The sequence below is a fragment of the Triticum aestivum genome, chromosome 6B (genome assembly GCF_018294505.1).
Source record: "Triticum aestivum cultivar Chinese Spring chromosome 6B, IWGSC CS RefSeq v2.1, whole genome shotgun sequence".
Lineage (NCBI taxonomy): Eukaryota > Viridiplantae > Streptophyta > Magnoliopsida > Poales > Poaceae > Triticum > Triticum aestivum.
In genome coordinates, this window is record NC_057810.1 from 327,410,168 (window position 1) to 327,428,312 (window position 18,145).

Below are 18,145 nucleotides of genomic sequence, written 5' to 3' on the forward strand. Positions count from 1 at the left end.
AGTGCATCAAGTGAAATTTAATTTGTAATAAAATTTTAGTTAAACAATCGTTCTGTATGTATAAATCGTCAAACTGCTTTTTAAATCAATTTACGTTGCAAGTGAAATGAACTTCAATTATTACCTACCCATGCTATCTTTTCTCTACGTGTGTAATTTAACATACATTATGTTTATATAATTTCAGCAAAATATTTTAAAAACTCGTGGCAATCGCACGAACATTCTAGTACTGTATTTATAGGTAAATAAAGATAAGATGTGCTCTAATACCTTCTCTTCCTCCCCGCCCCCACCCCAACCCACCCACCCTCAGCTGCACTACTTAATCACGTCACAAGATCCCCTTTTCCTCTCCCACCACCACCGAACGACGTCGTCCCCCGCGCGCGCTACTTCACGCGGGACTTGGGCTCGCGAGGCCGCCGGAATCCCGCGGGCGAGGCTCTCCTCTCCCCGCCGCGTCCCCAGGTATGCCTACTCCCCTCCCTCCACTCCCGTCTCGCCCTACCGAATGCGACCGCTGTTTGTTCCTTGCACGAAGGGGATCTTTTGATGCGTCGGTGCGGCATTCGGGGCATTCGTCGTTGTGAGTGGGTCGCGACTTGGTGGCGGAGCGGAGGGGGCTGCGGAGGGTACGGGAATGGTGGTAATGCTGCTCCCGGCGTTGACCTCGCTGCGTTGGTCAACGCCGCAAGGGTTTTAGGTGGAGTTGGATGCGAGAGAGATAGAGTTCGTCTGCCTTGGTTGGCTGATAGATTGTGCCACACCAGCGTGAATGCGTGTGAGGCCGCGGACGCTCAATTGTCAAACGAGGTTGCGGTGTTTGATCAAGAAAGGGGATTTAGACTGCGTGCTGAAAGAGACTGACACCCGAATATGGATTAGGCATTTCGTTGGTTATGGCCGAGCGTCGTGGTGGGCGAAGTGAATGTCGCCAATCTACTGACCCGTTTGGAAATTGGTGATTTTTCTGGGCTGTTGTAAAAGTTTTTGTTTGACTTACTTGAAAAGAGCCATGCTTCCCTTCCCTATAACCTGTCATATTGATAGTATAGTACCTCATCCAGTACTAGAGTAGTTACGTGGATTACTGGGTGGAGTTAGATTTCTTGCTTTTCAACTTTTGGTGGTAAACTGCACTGTGCTGGCTATTGAACCACACCAAACATGTTGCTGTCGGTCTGATCTGGTCACATATATATTTACATCTGGTTACTGTGACCTCCACAACTTGGATCTCCTAAAAACAAAAGTACCGCAAAACTACCACGGCAAACTCATATATCTATGTTGAGATCCCCTGCCTGTTCTGAAAGTAGCACACGGAAGAACATGTAGATTTTTTTTTTGGGGGGGGGGGGGGGGGAGGGGTGGAATTTTCTGGAATCACCTCTCTTCTCTCGCTTGCCATGAGTACCAACACACACACCATTCATATAACTCAACGCTCTTAACTACCTAATCTGCTTGTTGAACAATCTGCTATTTGTCCTCCAGAGGTTACATGGCTTACTTCAAGGTGCCTCATGGAGCCTCTCTTTGATGAAGAATTGATCTGTTTCCACATGCTTCATCCAGTCATGCTGAACTGGATGTTTGCAATATTAATTGCTGACTTATTATTGAACCAGAGATTTAGCGGCCCTCTCTTTAATAAGCTCGAATCGGATAGGGGGCCTTTCATCCATAGCATCCCACTCAAACACTTACATGTTATTCTATACTTTTGCTTTTGCGGTTGATCGGGGGACCACCTGCTGCTTCTTGCTCCTCCAAGATACCAAGTTTCCTCCAACAAAGACACAAAAGCGAGATGTTGACCTTCTATCCACCAAGGCAAGTAGCCCAATCAGCTTCGCAATAGCCCTCTACATTTGCCCATTGGCATTGAACCATAGATCTCTTTGAGGACTCTATTTTAGATAGCACAAAATTTGGTGTGTTGCCTCTAAGTGCCTGCTTCTTGGATCATGCATGTAGCGGCTGACCACACTAACTGCGTGTATAGGTCTCGTGTGACATATATAGATGAGACCTACAAGCTGGTCGTGGCTCTTTGTATTAATTGAATTCCCTAATATCCCTAAAAAACTGGATTCCTTGATTGCGCACACACTTGGTGATTTTGCTCCATCGAAGTGCAAAGAAGAGGTGGTCAACAATGACTTTGTTGTGAATCGCGGTTGCCGCAAGTGACCCGCTGTCGAAACGGCGTGGATCTGAATCTTTGGAATTGGATCCGGGCGTGGCAGGCGGAAGGTGCCGCGGCGGCACAAGCGAGCGCGGTGTACAGAAGCTCGAGCGTGTAGCGAGGCAAGATGTGAGAAGCAGCACTACGCGAGGAGCGTAAGGAAGCTCAAGGAAGGATTTGGAAGGTGACAATGTAAAAACACACTTTTACCCCACCTTCCTATCTTAGGGGTATGAGCCCAAGCGGTGCAACCCCATCATGTGCCATGCATTGGCTCCCCCACCATCGCCAAGGAGGTAGCATGACGCCCCATGTTACGCGTAACCCCTCGAGTTCCGTGCTCAGGGCAGAAACGACACATTGATTACCACTCCACTAAGTTTTTCGCGCCAAATCAACTGAAGGGGTGGAGATCATGTGAATCTCTGGCCCCAAGCAATCGTTTGACTGAGGACCAAAGGAGCGACGACTGTTCGCTCCACTACTTAGTGGGCTGCACGCTCGTCGTGATGTGCCTCGGCCGGTCCAACCATAGTACGCCTTCACCAGGCTTTCGGTAGAGAACCGAGTTAATCGGGATTCTTCTACTGCCAACAATGGGTTGCCTTTGTGGTCCAAACCACTCGCGGGAGTGAAGGGCTACTGTGGTGCGCCTTCAATATGTCACTAGACGGATGCCAAACCATCTAGGCACCAAAGTACCGTGGCCTTGGCTCCGTCCTGAAAGGAGCAGGAGGATATTCCCCAGAGGGACACTAGCTGCTCTCGATTTACTTAGGAACCAAGTATCATTCGCTACCTCAAACTTGGTTCATGGTATGTCCTCAGCTGGGTCAGGAGCCAGTTTCCATCCGCTGGAGATAATTGGGTACCATCAAAACTTACCCGTTATTAGCTCATCTGTCACTCTATTAAAACCTCTCGTGGTGAATACTGCTCGACTCCTTGTCCTTTTTCTTCTATGAGTTTAATGTGTCCCTCGCAATCTTCCTGCAAGCTCCAATACGTCGCACTCAGACTTCGACGGGAACCGCAAGGACAGACATCAATTTGCTCGTGAAGGATTTGAGAGCTACCGACGAGGATACGACACTCGGATATGGCCAACAAGGCCGGAATCCAGCCCAACAACCTCGACGTGGGCCGACATGGTGACTTGGGCCCACCTTCTAGACGGGACGCCTCCATCAACTTGGGTGACAAGGTAACCATCCACCACACCCAGTGAGCCATGGACGAGTGCGACCTCGACATGGGCCGGCATGGTGACTCGGGCCTACCTTCTAGACGGGACGCCTCCATCAACCTGAGGGACAAGGCAACCATCCACCACACCCAGTGAGCCATGGACGAGTGTGACCCAGCAGCACATACTGACTTGTAAATCGCCCCGAGCCGTGTAACCCTAACCGAGCAATGTACATAAGGTAGTTAGGGGCCTCTCGGTTGGGAGGATTCCAACTGGAACATTCCTCACACCATTGAGGTCTAGGGTTCCTCACCTAACCCTCCATCTCCCACCTTTGTCGCCTCCGGTGGCTCACCTTGTAGCCAAGAGCTCTTACCGAGATCCCTTTGATCTCCGGCAGAGTCGGAATTGGGGGTCCGGGGACCCAAGAGGTTTGAACTCTGGGGTGCACTCGTTCCTACCGCCCTACTCCTTCCAGTTTCTAACCACGACGAGGCTACGGCGAGAGCGAGCTAGCGGGGGCAGGCCGGAGACACAACAGTTACCCAGGTTCGGGCCACCTTGCGGTGTAGAACCCTACTCCTGCTTGGTTTGTGGATTGCTATGGTGGAGGAGACAAGAGTATAAGGGCTGGAGAGCCAGAATGGTCGATCTTCTCTACAACGGCACCTTGCCTTCCTTTATACATGCCTTGGTCCTCTTCCCCGAAAACATTGGCGGGAAGGGTTGCCACACAACGACAATTTGAAGGGGGACAGGGGCGCAGTCTATCCTGACAAAAGGGGGGTCTTCGTCTGCAAAGCCACCACCCGTGAGGCCGTGACGCGCCGGTGGGCTCGGTGATGACCTCCGTCCTGGCGCGTCCGTCGTCTTGGCCTTCTTGCACCGATCAGTCAACCTTTGAGGTTTGCTTTGGGAATCAGCGGGCCGGCCTTGCTCCCTTAGCACCAAAGTGGAAATCCTCTTCATCCGCGTCTGCTGGCACGGCTTCTGGCGCCGCTCGTCATTGTGCACGTCACCCACGTGAAGGCACGCGGCCGCGCGACAGGCTGAGCAGCTCTTGACCCGCTTGCCTCCGCGAGGGAGCCTCGGGAGACCGCCTTGCGAGAGGTCTTGCTCGTAGCGCTTGCTGGTGGGCCAGTGATTGAACCCTTGTCGTGCGCCGCGCCCTAGGCCGAAGACAGACGGGCCTGGGTACCCCCAGTCCCACGGGCCCATAGTAGCCCCCCGGCCTGCGGCGTGCACGTCTCCGCCCTCTAGGGGGGGGGGGTGAAGCGGTGTGGGCCCTAACTGCCTGTGGGCCAGGCGCGACGCGTGGCGCTCAATGGTGCGGCGGACGCCCCCCCCCCCTCACATGACGCCTTGGCAACCGCCTAGGCGTACATAAAGCCCGCCCGCGTGCGGTGCGGAGCCATCATTTGCCTTTCTTGTTCTCATACGCCTTCTGAAGGCGAGGGGCGTGAATTGCCCCTTCGTCGAACGCTATATAAAGGCAAGGGGGAAGGACCCCAGGCTCATTTCTCCTTCCAGCTCCTCCCTCCTGTCCCACGGTCCGAGCCAACCTCTGCGACGATGGAGAGAGGGAGAGACCGCGCTCGCGTAGCTGCTGCAGCGCCCAAGATGCCGCCACAGGGGTGTAGATGCTCTCCTGTGGCCGCCGACGTTGGCCCCAGCGGACGCGGGGGGCGAGGTGATTGAAGCGGCACGGCCGCCCTGCCTCCCTAGGTACGGAGCCATTCTGCCGAAGCGGCCCGCGAGTTCATCGTGGGCATATGCACCGCCAACCCTGCACCTGGCTCCGGCTCCCAGACTCCTTCGCGGAGGAAATGGCAGACCGCACGCCGCTGGGCCTGTGGGTGCAGCCAGACGGCTGGTGCAACGACCCCTCCTGGGTGGCGACGGAGTTCACCCCCACAGGCTTCATGTTCTTGTAGCAGGGGTGGAAGTCGTTCGCCCTCGCACGCGGCCTGAAAAAGGGGCACGCCCTCCACCTCAAGTACGATGGGGCCACCATGCTTTTCATGAAGATCTTCGGGGTCACCGGCTCCCGCTCGAAGTGCTGCATGGAGAGCGAGGATAGCGACTCCTTCGGCGTAGGCGACGGCGATAGCGACGCGTCTTCTTCCGTTGGGAGCGGGAGCAGTGACGGCTCCCGCTGCGTCAAGAGCGAGGATGAAGACTCCGATTAGGCGCGGACGGCGCCCAAGTCGGAGCCTCGAGGATGGTCGCGCGTCATCTCAGGCTTCCCTCTTTATTTTGCCCTGTTTCCTGCACTTAGATCGACGTAGGCCCCGCGGGGTGTGTGTAAGAACAATGGCTCTCTCGCTTTAGGTTTAATGCTTTTGCGATTCGAATCTTGTGTTTCCCCCTAAAGCTTTCTCACGAGGCTCGCTCCTTTTTTTTCTTGCTCTCCCAAATGCTCTACATTATCAGTACCCGACCCTCGGGCGGGCCTCAGCCGTCGCTGGTATGTCTCGCGATGCCTGGAACAAGGCCAGGAGGTGAGGGGCGCTGGGAGCTAGTGAGGGCTCCAGAGACGCGATGCTCTGGGAACCCCCCTTCTAATGTGCAAGCGGCTTGCGCGAAAAAGAGGCGACAGGCTCTGCCAAGGTCGCTAGAAGAGGGAATTCTAGGGATGATAGCTGCATCTCATGAGGTGGTTAGACTTGGCTTTTGCGAAGGGCAGTGCTGACAGAGCCACGACCCGCGAACGTGGTCGCTCGAGGTGCACTCCTTGAGGCTTGTCTCCCTGGGGCTTCGTGAGCCGTCGCTTTTTGGTGCACGAGGCGCCGCCTGCGTGATCCCCGAACGCTTGACACTTGAGGTGGCTGCATGTTGACAAATTTTGGGGTATGGGGAGCGACGCGCATTCGCAACTCACTCATGGCTGTTCCGTGAGGAGACAAGGCACCAATGACCTTGGTGAGGTGGTGTGTGCAGGGGCAGGCCCGCAAGCCAGAGCTCGATCTCTTGGATTTATCTACGCTGCAGAGAGAGACCCAAGTACAGACGCCGTGCTAGTAGCCCTCGCTCGTGGGATGGTCAGGAGGGTAGTCGCGAGCGCGTGGCGCTCTCAAGGTGGCACCGCACCCGACACATAGTGATGGAAACAACACAAGCTTACCAAGGCATAATTAAGATTTGTTACACAACCAAAAAGTGATGCGGCTACCCGGACGGACCCTAGCCAGCTTGAGGATGATCTAGCCTGTGGGGCGCCCTCAATTTGGGTAACCAAAAAATCACCTGGCGACATGTCGCTGTAGGAGCGTCGAGCTGCTTGACGAAGTGTGCCACGGGGGTCCGTTGCTCAGAGGTTGGGAGGCTCCCAATGCCCAGGGGGCTCGCGAGGGCCAGAAGGCTTGCGAGGTTCTAACGTGAGCTGCGCCAGCCTTTGGAAGGTGGCGCCGACGTTCATTTGGCCGAAGGGCATGCAGGTGTAGTTGGTGACGAGGCCCGTGCTCCGGCCGACGTGCGACGACCAGAAGAGGACCTGAGAGCAAGCCCTGTTGAGGCTCGTGAGGTCGATGCACATGTGTGCGTTGCCACCCTTCTCGGGGACGATGACCGGGTTGATGGGCCGCTCGAGGCGGCGCTCCCCACGGATGGCTCGAGCTTCCTGCAGCTTAGAGATTTTTCGTGCGATGAACTCTTGCTTCTCTAGTGCTTGGCGTCGTATCCCTTGCTTGGCGGGGCGCGCGCTGGGGCACCCCGCTAGGTGGTGCTCGATCACCTCCCTTGGCACACTGGACAAGTCTGATGCTTTCCTGACGAAAACACCCGAGCCTGCCCGAAGGGAGGCGTCGAGCGTGCCTTCCTATGTGGGAGGGAGGCATGCGCCGACGGTGAGGCCAGGGCCTGGGCCACTGCCGTCAGCCGATGCCTTCTCTGCCTCGCGGCGGGCTTGAGAGAGCAGCTGCTTCTTCCTTGCGGGAGCTCCCTTGGGAGGCCCGACGGCATCCTCGCCATCCGAATGTGCGGCCACGGCGGCCCTGTAGGCGTGCTCGAGGGAGCAGACCGCGTCCTTCTTGTCGCATGCGATGGTGATGACGTCGCTGCAACCAGACATCTTGAGGACGTTGTAGCCGTGGTGGGTCGCCGCCATGAATTTGGCGAGTGCCGGATAATCCACGATGGAGTTGTACGACAGACCAATGCGCCATGTCAAAGTCGATGAGCTCGGTGTGGTAGTTGTGGCGGGTGCCGAAGGTCACTGGGAGGCGCACTTGCCCCAGAGGAATGGTTGACCCATCGGTCACCCTGGAGATGGGACGGGTTGGTGCCAACTGGTCGCAGGGCACTTGGAGCGTCTTGAAGGTCTCGATGGAGATCACGTTGAGGTCGGCGCCTCCGTCGATGAGGGTCTTGGTGACCGCGACATTGCCGATGGTGGGGGTGCACAACATAGGGAGCACGCCGGCAGCAGCCGTGCACCTGAGGTGGTCCTTGGAGTCGAAGGTGATGGCATACTGCAACCACTTGAGGGGCCGCGCGGTCTCAAGGCTCGGGAGGGCGGCGTTCGCCTCGCGGGAGAACTGCTTGAAGACGTGGTTGGACACGGGGGCTTGAGCTCCGCCGAGAATGCAGACTACCGCGTGAGGCTCCTGGTAGCCCCCAGCCCCCTCGTTATGCTGGTTGATGTCGTTCCTTCTGGGCGGCGGCGACAACGGCGGAAGGGCAACATTGGCCTGAGGGTGCCCTCACGAGGCTGGCCGTGCCAGGCCTGGCGCTGGTTGCTGTTGCGGCTGTCCCATCGACCGCCGCTACGGCCTCCCCCGGGGCCGTGATCATAGCGATCCCCACGACGGCCCAAGCGCTCGTCGCGGAGTGACTTGAAGCTCCTGGCGGTCTTCAGTGTTGTGGGTGCGCATGTTGTGGTAGACGTAGAACGGGCAGTTGTCCTTCTGGGCTCGTCGCAGTCGCGGCCACGCTTCTGCTCAGTCTCCGCTGCCAACACGGCAGGCCCTTGCGCTTCACCTCCTTGCCCTTGGTCTTGTTGTCGTCGGACGCGATGTCGGGGTCGTTGTGGATGAAGAGGCGACCTTTTTCGGCCAGATCGTTGTTGATGGCGAGCTTCTCGCGCATCCTGACGTCCGTGACGTCGGTGGAGAACGCCAAGATGATGGCCTCATCAGAAGCGCGCGGAATCTTCTGGCGCACCTGGCTGAAGCACTGGATATATTTGCGGAGGGTCTCGCCAGGGCGCTGCCGCACACGCCGCAGGTCGTTGACGGTGAGGGGGCGGTCGTGCGTGCCCTTGAAGTTAGCGATGAACTGGTCATAGAGCTCGCTCCACGAAGAGATCGACTCATTGGGCAGATTCATGAGCCGGGAGCGCGCGCCGTCCTTGAGGGCCATGGGGAACTAGTTTGCCATGACCTTGTCGTCGCCGTTCGCAGCCTCGATGCTCAACGCGTAGAGCTGGAGAAACTTCGTGGGGCCAGGGACGCCGTCGTAACGTGGGGGCAGCTCTGGCTTGAACTTAACAGGCCAGATCACCCGGCGCAGCTCGCGGGTGAAAGCCCGGCAGCCCACGCTGCTTGAGGGAACGCCGCGCGCGAGGGCTACGCGATTCTGGTGCCCGGCCGCTGCGACTTCTTGGATGATCCGGTCTTGGCGCTGACGCTGTTGCTCGAGGAGCACGCGCATCAGGCGGCGCGCGGTGGACGATTTGGCAATTGGCCTCATCTCGGGCCGGCGGGGGCACTCCGCAGGTGGCTCGAGCTGACGGCGGCGCGTAGGGGTTCGGCGAGGTCGCTGCGCAGGGTAGGTGGCGGAGACGCACTGTGGGCCACGTCCCCAACGTGAGACGACGGAGGGCGGAGCGAGTGAGAGGGCCCGGGCGGCGTGGACGAGCTCGGTGGTGCGGCCAAGCCAGGCGTCGTAGCCGGCGTCGGCCGAGCGGTAACGTAGCAGCTCGCGCGCCATGAGCAGCGTGGCCTGCGCGTTCGGCGGCCCACGGCGGCCGCGGGAGGAAGAGGCCGTATTGGTGCGGACGTCCGGCTGCACGGAGGGGTGCATGAAGGAGTCTTGCTGCTCGTGGGCAGCGGGGTCGGTGGCGGCAGCTGTTGTGGCTCCAGCAGGGCGTCGGCGGCCGTCGTGGCCCATAGGCGCCGTCTGGACGATGCGCCCTGCCTGGCGCTTAGCGCGCTCGCGGCGAGCGTCAGCCATGAAGCTTGGTGAAGGAGGAGGCGAAACGAAGCGGAAGAACAGCGGTGCACCCTTACCTGGCGCGCCAAATGTCGAAATCGGGGCTCCAGGGACCCAAGAGGTTTGAACTCTGGGGTGCACTCGTTCCTACCGCCCTACTCCTTCCTGCTTCTAACCACGGTGATGCTACGGCGAGAGCGAGCTAGCGGGGGCAGGCCGGAGACACAACAGTTACCCAGGTTCGGGCCACCTTGCGGTGTAAAACCCTACTCCTGCTTGGTTTGTGGATTGCTATGGTGGAGGAGACAAAGTACAAGGGCTGGAGAGCCAGAATGGTCGACCTCCTCTATAACGACACCCTGCCTTCCTTTATATATGCCTTGGTCCTCTTCCCCGAAAACATTGGCGGGAAGGGCAATTTGAAGGGGGACAGGGGCGCAGTCTATCCTGACAAAAGGGGGGTCTTCGTCTGCAAAGCCACCGCCCGTGACGCGCCGGTGTGCTCGGTGATGACCTCCGTCCTGGCGCGTCCGTCGTCTTGGTCTTCTTGCACCGACCAGGCAACCTTTGGGGATTGCTTTGGGAACCCGCGGGCCGGCCTTGCTCCCTAGCACCAAAGGGGAAATCCTCTTCATCCGCGCCTGCTGGCACGGCTTCTAGCGTTGCTCGTCGTTGTGCACGTCACCTACGTGAAGGCACGTGGCCGCGCGACATGCTGAGCAGCTCTTGACCTGCTTGCCCCCGCGAGGGGGCGTCGGGAGGCTGCCTCGGGAGACCGCCTCGCGTGGGGGCCTCGTGAGGGGTCTTGCTCGTAGCGCTTGCTGGTGGGCCGGTGGTTGAACCCTTGTGCGTCTCGCCCTGGGCCGAAGGCAGACGGGCCTGGGTACCCCCAGTCCCACGGGCCCAACAGGCAGACACACAGTGCAATACATCTTAGCATTAGGAGTAGGGTTTTACCTCTCTATGGGGGGCCCAAACCTAGGTAGATCGCTGTTTGTTCTGTGTAGCCATCCCTGTTTGCCACTTGTACGCCCCTTCGAACAAATTAGCTATCCATCTCAGAACTTCGACAATGTCCTTTAACTTGGACCAACTTGTAGGTAGGTTCTTCGAAAGATGTGAGTAGCTAAAAGGAAATGAGTTGTACCAAAGTTACCTCTTGCAAGAAACATGATACACTATGCTATCGCAAATAAAAGATTCTACCACGAACACCCAAGAATATGCCGCGGTTGTAGGTCATGGGATTAGCAGTAGACGCGTAGTCACCTAGCGGAAGGATAGTTGTTGAACCGTGTCTCCTCCTTGTGAATCCCTTGAGCAATCATACAAGCGTCGCAGCAGCAACACCTCCAAGGAGCCCATAAGTATGGTGTGCTGGCAACTCCGAACAACAGTTGAGGTGGAGGCTCTCTAGGGTAGCGACCCCTAGCAGGATATGCCAACTCCCAAACATACGTAAAGATCATATCAAATGAACCTACACAATGTTGTGTACTTGGAATTCATTGCTAGGTTAATTCTTAACCTCAAGTAGCACAACCATGCATTTTTGGATCTGATCACTCGATGACCCTAGAGATATCTCTCTCATTGAAGAGATGTGCAAATCCCATATCGACCGGCCATGGCTTGAAGTATGTTTCATGACAAACAAGAAAGCAAACTTTATAACTAATCAATTATGAAGTAGTGTTTGGCAACTCCCAAGTAAGTCACCACACATATGACTGTCTCACATCTAAGGACATAACACACATTGTAAGAGGTAATTAACATTCACGCTATGTCTCAAGTTGGGTTTATCCAACCCCACATAACATTTCACATTGTTGGTCCGACATCTCCATGTCCATGTAGTGTGAAACATGGTCATCAACCAATACATGTGCTAGTCGAATATTCATATGTGTTCTCACATTAAGTCCCACTAGGGATTACTTTAGAATAACCATTCAAGTATAGAGTTTCACAAACAAGTCACATACTTGCCAATCAACACAAATGACATTATTCATGGAACATTTAATAATTCATGGATACAATGAAATATAATCATTGCTATGATTGCCTCTAGGGTATATTTCCAACACCTCTTTCCGATGAAGTTGAAAAGTAAAAAGGATCTCCCCATCGACAGTTGGAAATGAGAGATAAGTTGGCAAAGAACCTTGTCTGCGCACCTACACACTCGCAACAAGGCTATATGTGGATCTTGGTAAGGTCAGTGGAACAAAATCAAGGAATAAGTGGACCAAGATATCGAAAAGATTGGTAAATATCCACAATGAACTCAATGTAATGCAATTTGATCACAAATGTAAGAATGATTGGCTTATCGAAGACTAAGCTCTTGTTACACAAACACAAGAAAATAGGCTAGCTTGATTTCATGATAGGGCAAAGATCTGCAAAACTTGCATGCTTGACGTATCTCTATATTATATATACCTGGCACATATATCTCTTTTGCTCTTAATCTTTTTGCTTATAAGCTTTCTATCTTTATTGTTTTAACTTTACTTGCATTTGTCACTTCCTTTGAGACTTGACCAAAAATGCAAGACAAACTATCGCAAGATATTAAGTATCTCTTTTGGTTATATATATCACAGGGTGTATCTCTATATTAAGTATACCTGGCACATATATCTCTTTTGCTCTTCCTCTTTTGCCTATTTAAGTTCTGTATCTTTATTGTATGAACTTTACTTCCTTTTGCCACTTTTTTTGAGACTTGACCAAAAATGCAAGACAAACTATCACAAGATATTGCACAGATTAACTATGAGGCACCAAATGGTGTGCAAGATGTCACTACGATGCTCAAGGCCACGAGGCCCAGCAATATTTATTGCACAGATTAACTATGAGGCACCAAATGGTGTGCAAGATGTCACTACTATGCTCAAGGCCACGAGGCCCAGCAATATTCAAATAGCTAGTCTCGATGGGCTCAAATTTGTCGTGAAGGGGTCGAATGACTCACAAAGGTAATGTCAAGGGAAGAGTAAGCTTATGTTGGAATGGATACCTCAAGTCAGAACCCTTGACAAAATCAAAATGACCTGCCTCGCTTCACGTAAAGTTGTCAAAAGAGGATGAAATGGTCGCCGACGTGGGCGATGTATGTGGTGTCAGTCGATGTGGTAGGGGTACCCAATGGGTAAATGTGAATTAGGAGGCTTGGAACTTTCCTATCCCTCCCGCCTTTGGTTGGGAGGCCTGGAGCTCCCTCTCCATCCTGCCTTTGCTTCATCTGGGTGAGTCACTGCTCCTCAGAGATGTAGGCCTTGCTGCTGGATAGGATCGGCTGCTCCAACTTGGTTTACGACTCACAATGATCATAAGCAGTCTTGAGCTGGCTTGTCACCTATTCAATTGAGAGCTTCGTTGTATGGAGTATAGTCTTGATTGACGGTGCAATCTACACATACCCCGAAGGGATGACACACAAAAACTTCTCGACAACCCTATGTTCATCGATGGGATTGCCATGGATGGTCAATGAACTAATGAAGCCCTCCATATAAAGAAAAAAATACATTGTATGCTAGAGGCGACGAATCGTAATCTCCGGGTTCGCGAACCCCTTCTCTAACTACGATTCGTGAATCGTAGATGTGTATCCCCCATCGAATCTGATTTGGTAGATGTAGCGAATCCTGAACCGCGAACCAAGCGAATTGCGAATTAGGTAACTGCGAGCTGAACAAGGGAGGTTGAGCTTGTATTGTTGTTGTGAGGTCTAAATATAGTACATAGACAAGTCGATTGCTAGCAACCGACCCATATATGCAAAAGGCATCTGCTAGTACATGTAATAGGCAAATTGACTACGCTGTGTACCTGCATATACTGTCTTACTGACTAAGAAAGTTCTAGCGGACCTGTGCTAATGCGCCAATAACTCAAAAGGCACAAGGATTACAGCTAACACTAAACGAAAACTAGGATCACTTATATCGTGGTAAATACTGCCCATAGTGTATATACACTGCTAGCTAAATGCAGCAACTCATGCTGCATAAGTAGGGTGTGTATAACCAATGAAGTTTAAATAATAGAAGCTGTGTTATTGGTATCTGGTCTTTCCTTTTTACTGGCCAAATACAAGAATCAACATTCTATCTCTTTTTAGCTTATGCACACTAAGAGTCAACACTCGTCTAATTCAATCTATTTGTTGTACTTTTTCGTTTGCAGACTGGTTGATCTGTATGATGACATTCGTAAAATGATACTGTATTTTAACATATATTTGAGATGGATGATCTGCCAGATGGTGACGGGCAATCTGATACACACTCTACTGATGCAAATTGGCTGTCCTCACATGAAGAGCATAAGTTCCAATCCATTTCCTTGGCTAAGCAGGACCACAATTCGGATTTGGCAGATTCTTCTCTTAACTGTATGAAAGGTGACCATTCATTTTGCGCTTCTCAGGAATTATGGTCTACTGGATTTCTATCGAGTCCAATACCCAATGGATTTTACTCAATTATACCGGTAAGTGGGTCTTATTCGAGGTACCAATTTGTTAGCACTCTCTCTGTACTTCTTTATTTATTTTATATTATCATTCTGAACTTTGCAGGATAAGAAACTGAAGGAGTGTTTTGACGCCATTCCTTCTCCTGATGATCTATATTCCCTTGGAATAGAGGGCTTCAAGGCTGAGATAATTCTTGTGGACTTGGAGAAGGATAAAAAGCTATCTGCGATAAGGCAGCTATGTGTAGCTCTGGTAAAAGGATTGAGTTCTAACCCAGCCGCAATGATAAAAAAGCTTGCAGGTTTGGTAAGTTCTCTCTGAGATCCTTTATGCAATGGGGGACAATGATGCCATCTTCTTTTCTTCTTTAGAAAAACCGTTTGCTGCAATTTCTCTATGATCAATTGCTGTTTAAATAAATTACAAAAACTCTTCCTACTTGGAACTGTTCAATTTATTGTTCTGCAACCATTTTAACTGACCTATTTATTCCTTGAAGTGTTTCGTGGATTTTAGTTGCTGCTTGATGTATAAAATAACTCATTTCTGAAGTATAGATTGTTTTTTCTTGTTTTTCCGAGCCTGTACAGATATGGTTCTAATTACACATTTTAAAAGGCTGCCTTTAGTTACATTTCTTCCGGCCTGTACTGATGTGAAACTATTTACGTATTTCCGTGCGAGCATAATTTTTAATGATAATTGCAGGTTTGTGACTTCTATAAGCGACCAAACCCACAGCTCAGCCCTGCAAGAACTTCTTCTGAAGAAATTTTTCATTTCATGGAAAACAAGGGAATTCAATTGTTGGGGCAGATACGACATGGATCTTGTCGGCCCAGAGCAATTTTATTTAAAGTCCTTGCTGACTCTGTTGGTATAGATTCTAAGCTGTTGGTGGTAAGTTCTATTACCTTCTCATTAGTGCGTCTGCACTTTGAAATAGGATTCTTCCCACTCGTGAAATTCCTGAACCCTACATTACTATGTTATTTAATATGTGCAGGGCATTTCAGATGAAGAATCTCATGAACGCGATGACTCACCCAAACATATGTCTGTTGTTGTTATGCTGAAGTCCATGGAGTTTCTCGTTGATCTAATGCGTTTTCCAGGACAACTAATTCCATTCTCATCCAAAGCTATAATCACATCCCATATATCTGCTGCTGGAGAGAGTGACTCTGCTGACTATGATTCTTGTGATTCTCCTCTTGAACCGAATAGTCCTTTGTGCTCTCAACGGTATGCTTGTGTATTCCCTTTTTGATATACCTGTTTCTGGTTCTGGTTATGTTTGGTCCCTTGCAGGGATCTTATTATTGCTGATACTGCATTAGCAACATATGATAGTATGATACTGCTCTGTTTGACTTCAGCTTTGGGCATAGAAATACCTGTGCAAACTTAAAATCATTGTCTTGTTTGCCAGGAACAATCTATATTTCTAAACATCAAATCTGTAGTCTTAGAACTATACAATTGTAGCCTTCTAGTGCCTTGATATTGTTCCTGATAAGCACTATTGGCAATTTATGTCACTTTTCAGGCAAGAGCAAGATGAAAACAATAGGTCATTTAAAGTTCCGTCCCTAAGAGACATCATGCGCCGAACTTCAAACTCTATGGAGGGCAAATTGAGATGGTAAGCCTCAAATAAATATAACAATTTTCTTCCATCCTTCTACATTCTCTTCCATCTTTGCTCTGTTTTTTCAGTGTTCACGTTTCAGAATTACCTTTTTATTTTTTCCATTTCATGGTTTACAAGTTCATCACATAGTGAACCAAATGTTGCAAATGCCTTATGTGGACGCCGTGGGAGGAAAGCTAATGAACATCAAAGAACTGCCAGTTCAAGGTTCTTAGTTTTATCTTGTTCTGTTTACACAGTAGCTATTGTCACCAATCTGGTAAATTTGTTCATTACATGGTTCAATCTGGTAAATTTGTTCATTACATGGTTCTTTTAGTCTGGCGTGAGATCTCTTTTGCCGTAGTAATCTTCTGCACTGTCAAAGTTCTGTATCTTACTAGTTTCTACCTCTAATATGCATGATAGCTGCTCAGACTCCGTTCACCATCAGAACTTAGTTCTACACATGATGGCGGAGGCTCACACTTCTGTAGAATGTTAGCAACTAAAGGCTATGGTTTGTGCATGCAGAGATTAGCAGTTGTTTGTTAGAGAGATAATCATGTTCTATCTATCTAGCACTTCTAAGGGCCTATCTGAACTGTAGAAATTCGAGAACGTAGGAATAGGAATAACACAGGATTGAAAGGATCTTCAAAAACATGGGATTATCTGCAGTAAAGAAAAGGGCAGCCCAGTGCATGTAGCTCCTGCTTGCGCAGGGTCCGGGGAAGGGTCCGACCACTTTGGGTCTATAGTACGCAGCCTGTCCCTACATTTCTGTAAGAGGCTGTTTCCAGGACTTGAACCCGTGACAAGGCAGCAGCTTTACCACTGCGCCAAGGCTCCCCTTCATGGGATTATCTGCAGTGATGAGTTTTTTTTTAACATTTCACTGTTTTGACTATAAACTTAGGAAAGATGAAAATGTTGTAAATTATATGAAGAATTAGATCAAATGTATCTAGATATTTATCTTCTCTTAATTTCCTTTTATTTATACCAGTTTTATGTTTTCCATTTCTGCTTATGATTACTGGTTTCCAAATTTATTTTCCTCATTATTTTTTGATTTTCCGAAGTTTATTGAAACTTTACTAAAATGTTCATATTTTTCATTGATTATTAAGATTTAGACTTAGTTTATTGGCACTAAACTATGTTGTACTGAACTTTCCTTATAAATTCTGGGTGGTAAGTAGCCATGAAAGCAGGAAAAAAGATGGTTAGCCAAATAGAAAAAATAGGAAAATCTGGATTATCATAATCCATCTCAATGCCAAATGCAGCCTTACCATGGTGGTTTAGGAGTGCAGGTCACCTTGTCGCCAAAAAATACGAGGTCTGAACGACCTCCTAAAGCCCGAATATCTGACAGAAGGAATATCCTAATGGCTCTCAAAAGACAAATATGCCCATGAATTTTGCCTTCAAAATTATCTTTTCGAGGGCACTTGTGTCTTTTTAGATCTAACCATGTGACCTTGCTGAGACAGTTAACACCAGCCTGGGTCACCATGTCAACCACAAACCATCCGGGTCAGCCAGGTTTGTCTGTATAATTGCCGTTGCCATTGTCGAGCTGTAACCCGTAGGAGTGTGGGTCACCTTATCGCCAAGAAAGACAAGGTTTGAGCCACTGCCTGAAACTCACATTTCTTATGTCCAGCCGTTAGATCCAAAATGATATACATGGAATATTCTAATGGCTCTCAAAAGACAAATATGCCCATGAATTTGGCTTTCAAAATTTATCTTTTCAAGGGCACGTCTGTCTTTTAGCTTTAAGCACATGCTGAGACAGTTAAAGCGAACTTTGGTCACAAGGTCAACCAAAAACTATCTAGGTCAGATGGTTTTTGTTAAGAGGAGCAACTTGTCTTATATTGCAGAGCCCAAGGCGTAAATATAAAATACAATGGACTTGGAGTACAAGGAAGGAAATCTAGGCTAATAGACACCTAGACCGATACTAGTACTGTTGCAGTGTTGCAGTAATGGCTCTGACCCTTCTTAAGGCACCACCCCTACCCTATGTAACATGCCATGTGGGCATTCAACACAAGTCAGAGTAACTCTTCATGGGTCCAAGCAAGCCACCCTGGCCAACAAAAGTCCAACGCTTCATGGTCAACTAGTCAAATGAAGATCCCAAAAAGTCGAAGATGGGTAGTTTAGGGGTTCTCCCCTAATGGGCTACAACCCACCTCCAACCCCAACTAGAGGCATATGGGACCAAAGGAGGGGAAATTAGCTAGTAGCCTTGGTCATTTGTCAAGGACCCCTAGGCTATACAAGGCCCTCCATAGGCATGTAAATCACTCACTCCCACTTGAAAAAACTCAAGAGGAGGGTCACTCTCCCCTACTAGCTCTCTTAAGAGTTAGGAAGACCAAGATCTGGAGTCCAAGGGACCAGGTGCGGACTAGTTGGGAGTCGTGGCGGCACAAGTGTTCTGTGCAGCGGGCACCACTCTTG

At 50.6% G+C, this 18,145-nt stretch overlaps 1 protein-coding gene across 13 annotated transcripts in view; it reads left to right on the forward strand.

Moving 5' to 3' along the window:
* The first annotated feature begins 297 nt into the window (after positions 1-297).
* The window catches only part of LOC123137089 (probable serine/threonine-protein kinase SIS8), a 57,781-nt gene continuing 39,933 nt past the window's right edge, over positions 298-18,145 (forward strand). For 2 of the 13 annotated variants that reach the window (XR_006467731.1, XM_044556668.1), the window contains exons 1-7: positions 12,082-12,526; positions 13,740-14,045; positions 14,134-14,337; positions 14,740-14,931; positions 15,038-15,276; positions 15,581-15,676; positions 15,803-15,892. Coding sequence is in view for 12 of the 13 variants with exons in the window: in XM_044556668.1 (XP_044412603.1) it covers positions 13,800-14,045; positions 14,134-14,337; positions 14,740-14,931; positions 15,038-15,276; positions 15,581-15,676; positions 15,803-15,892 (1,067 nt within the window). In the remaining variant the exon portion in view is untranslated. Of the gene's footprint in view, positions 472-12,033; positions 12,527-13,739; positions 14,046-14,133; positions 14,338-14,739; positions 14,932-15,037; positions 15,277-15,580; positions 15,677-15,802; positions 15,893-18,145 lie in introns of those variants that run through there. The other 11 variants (XM_044556663.1, XM_044556665.1, XM_044556662.1 and 8 more) reach the window with 11 other exon arrangements.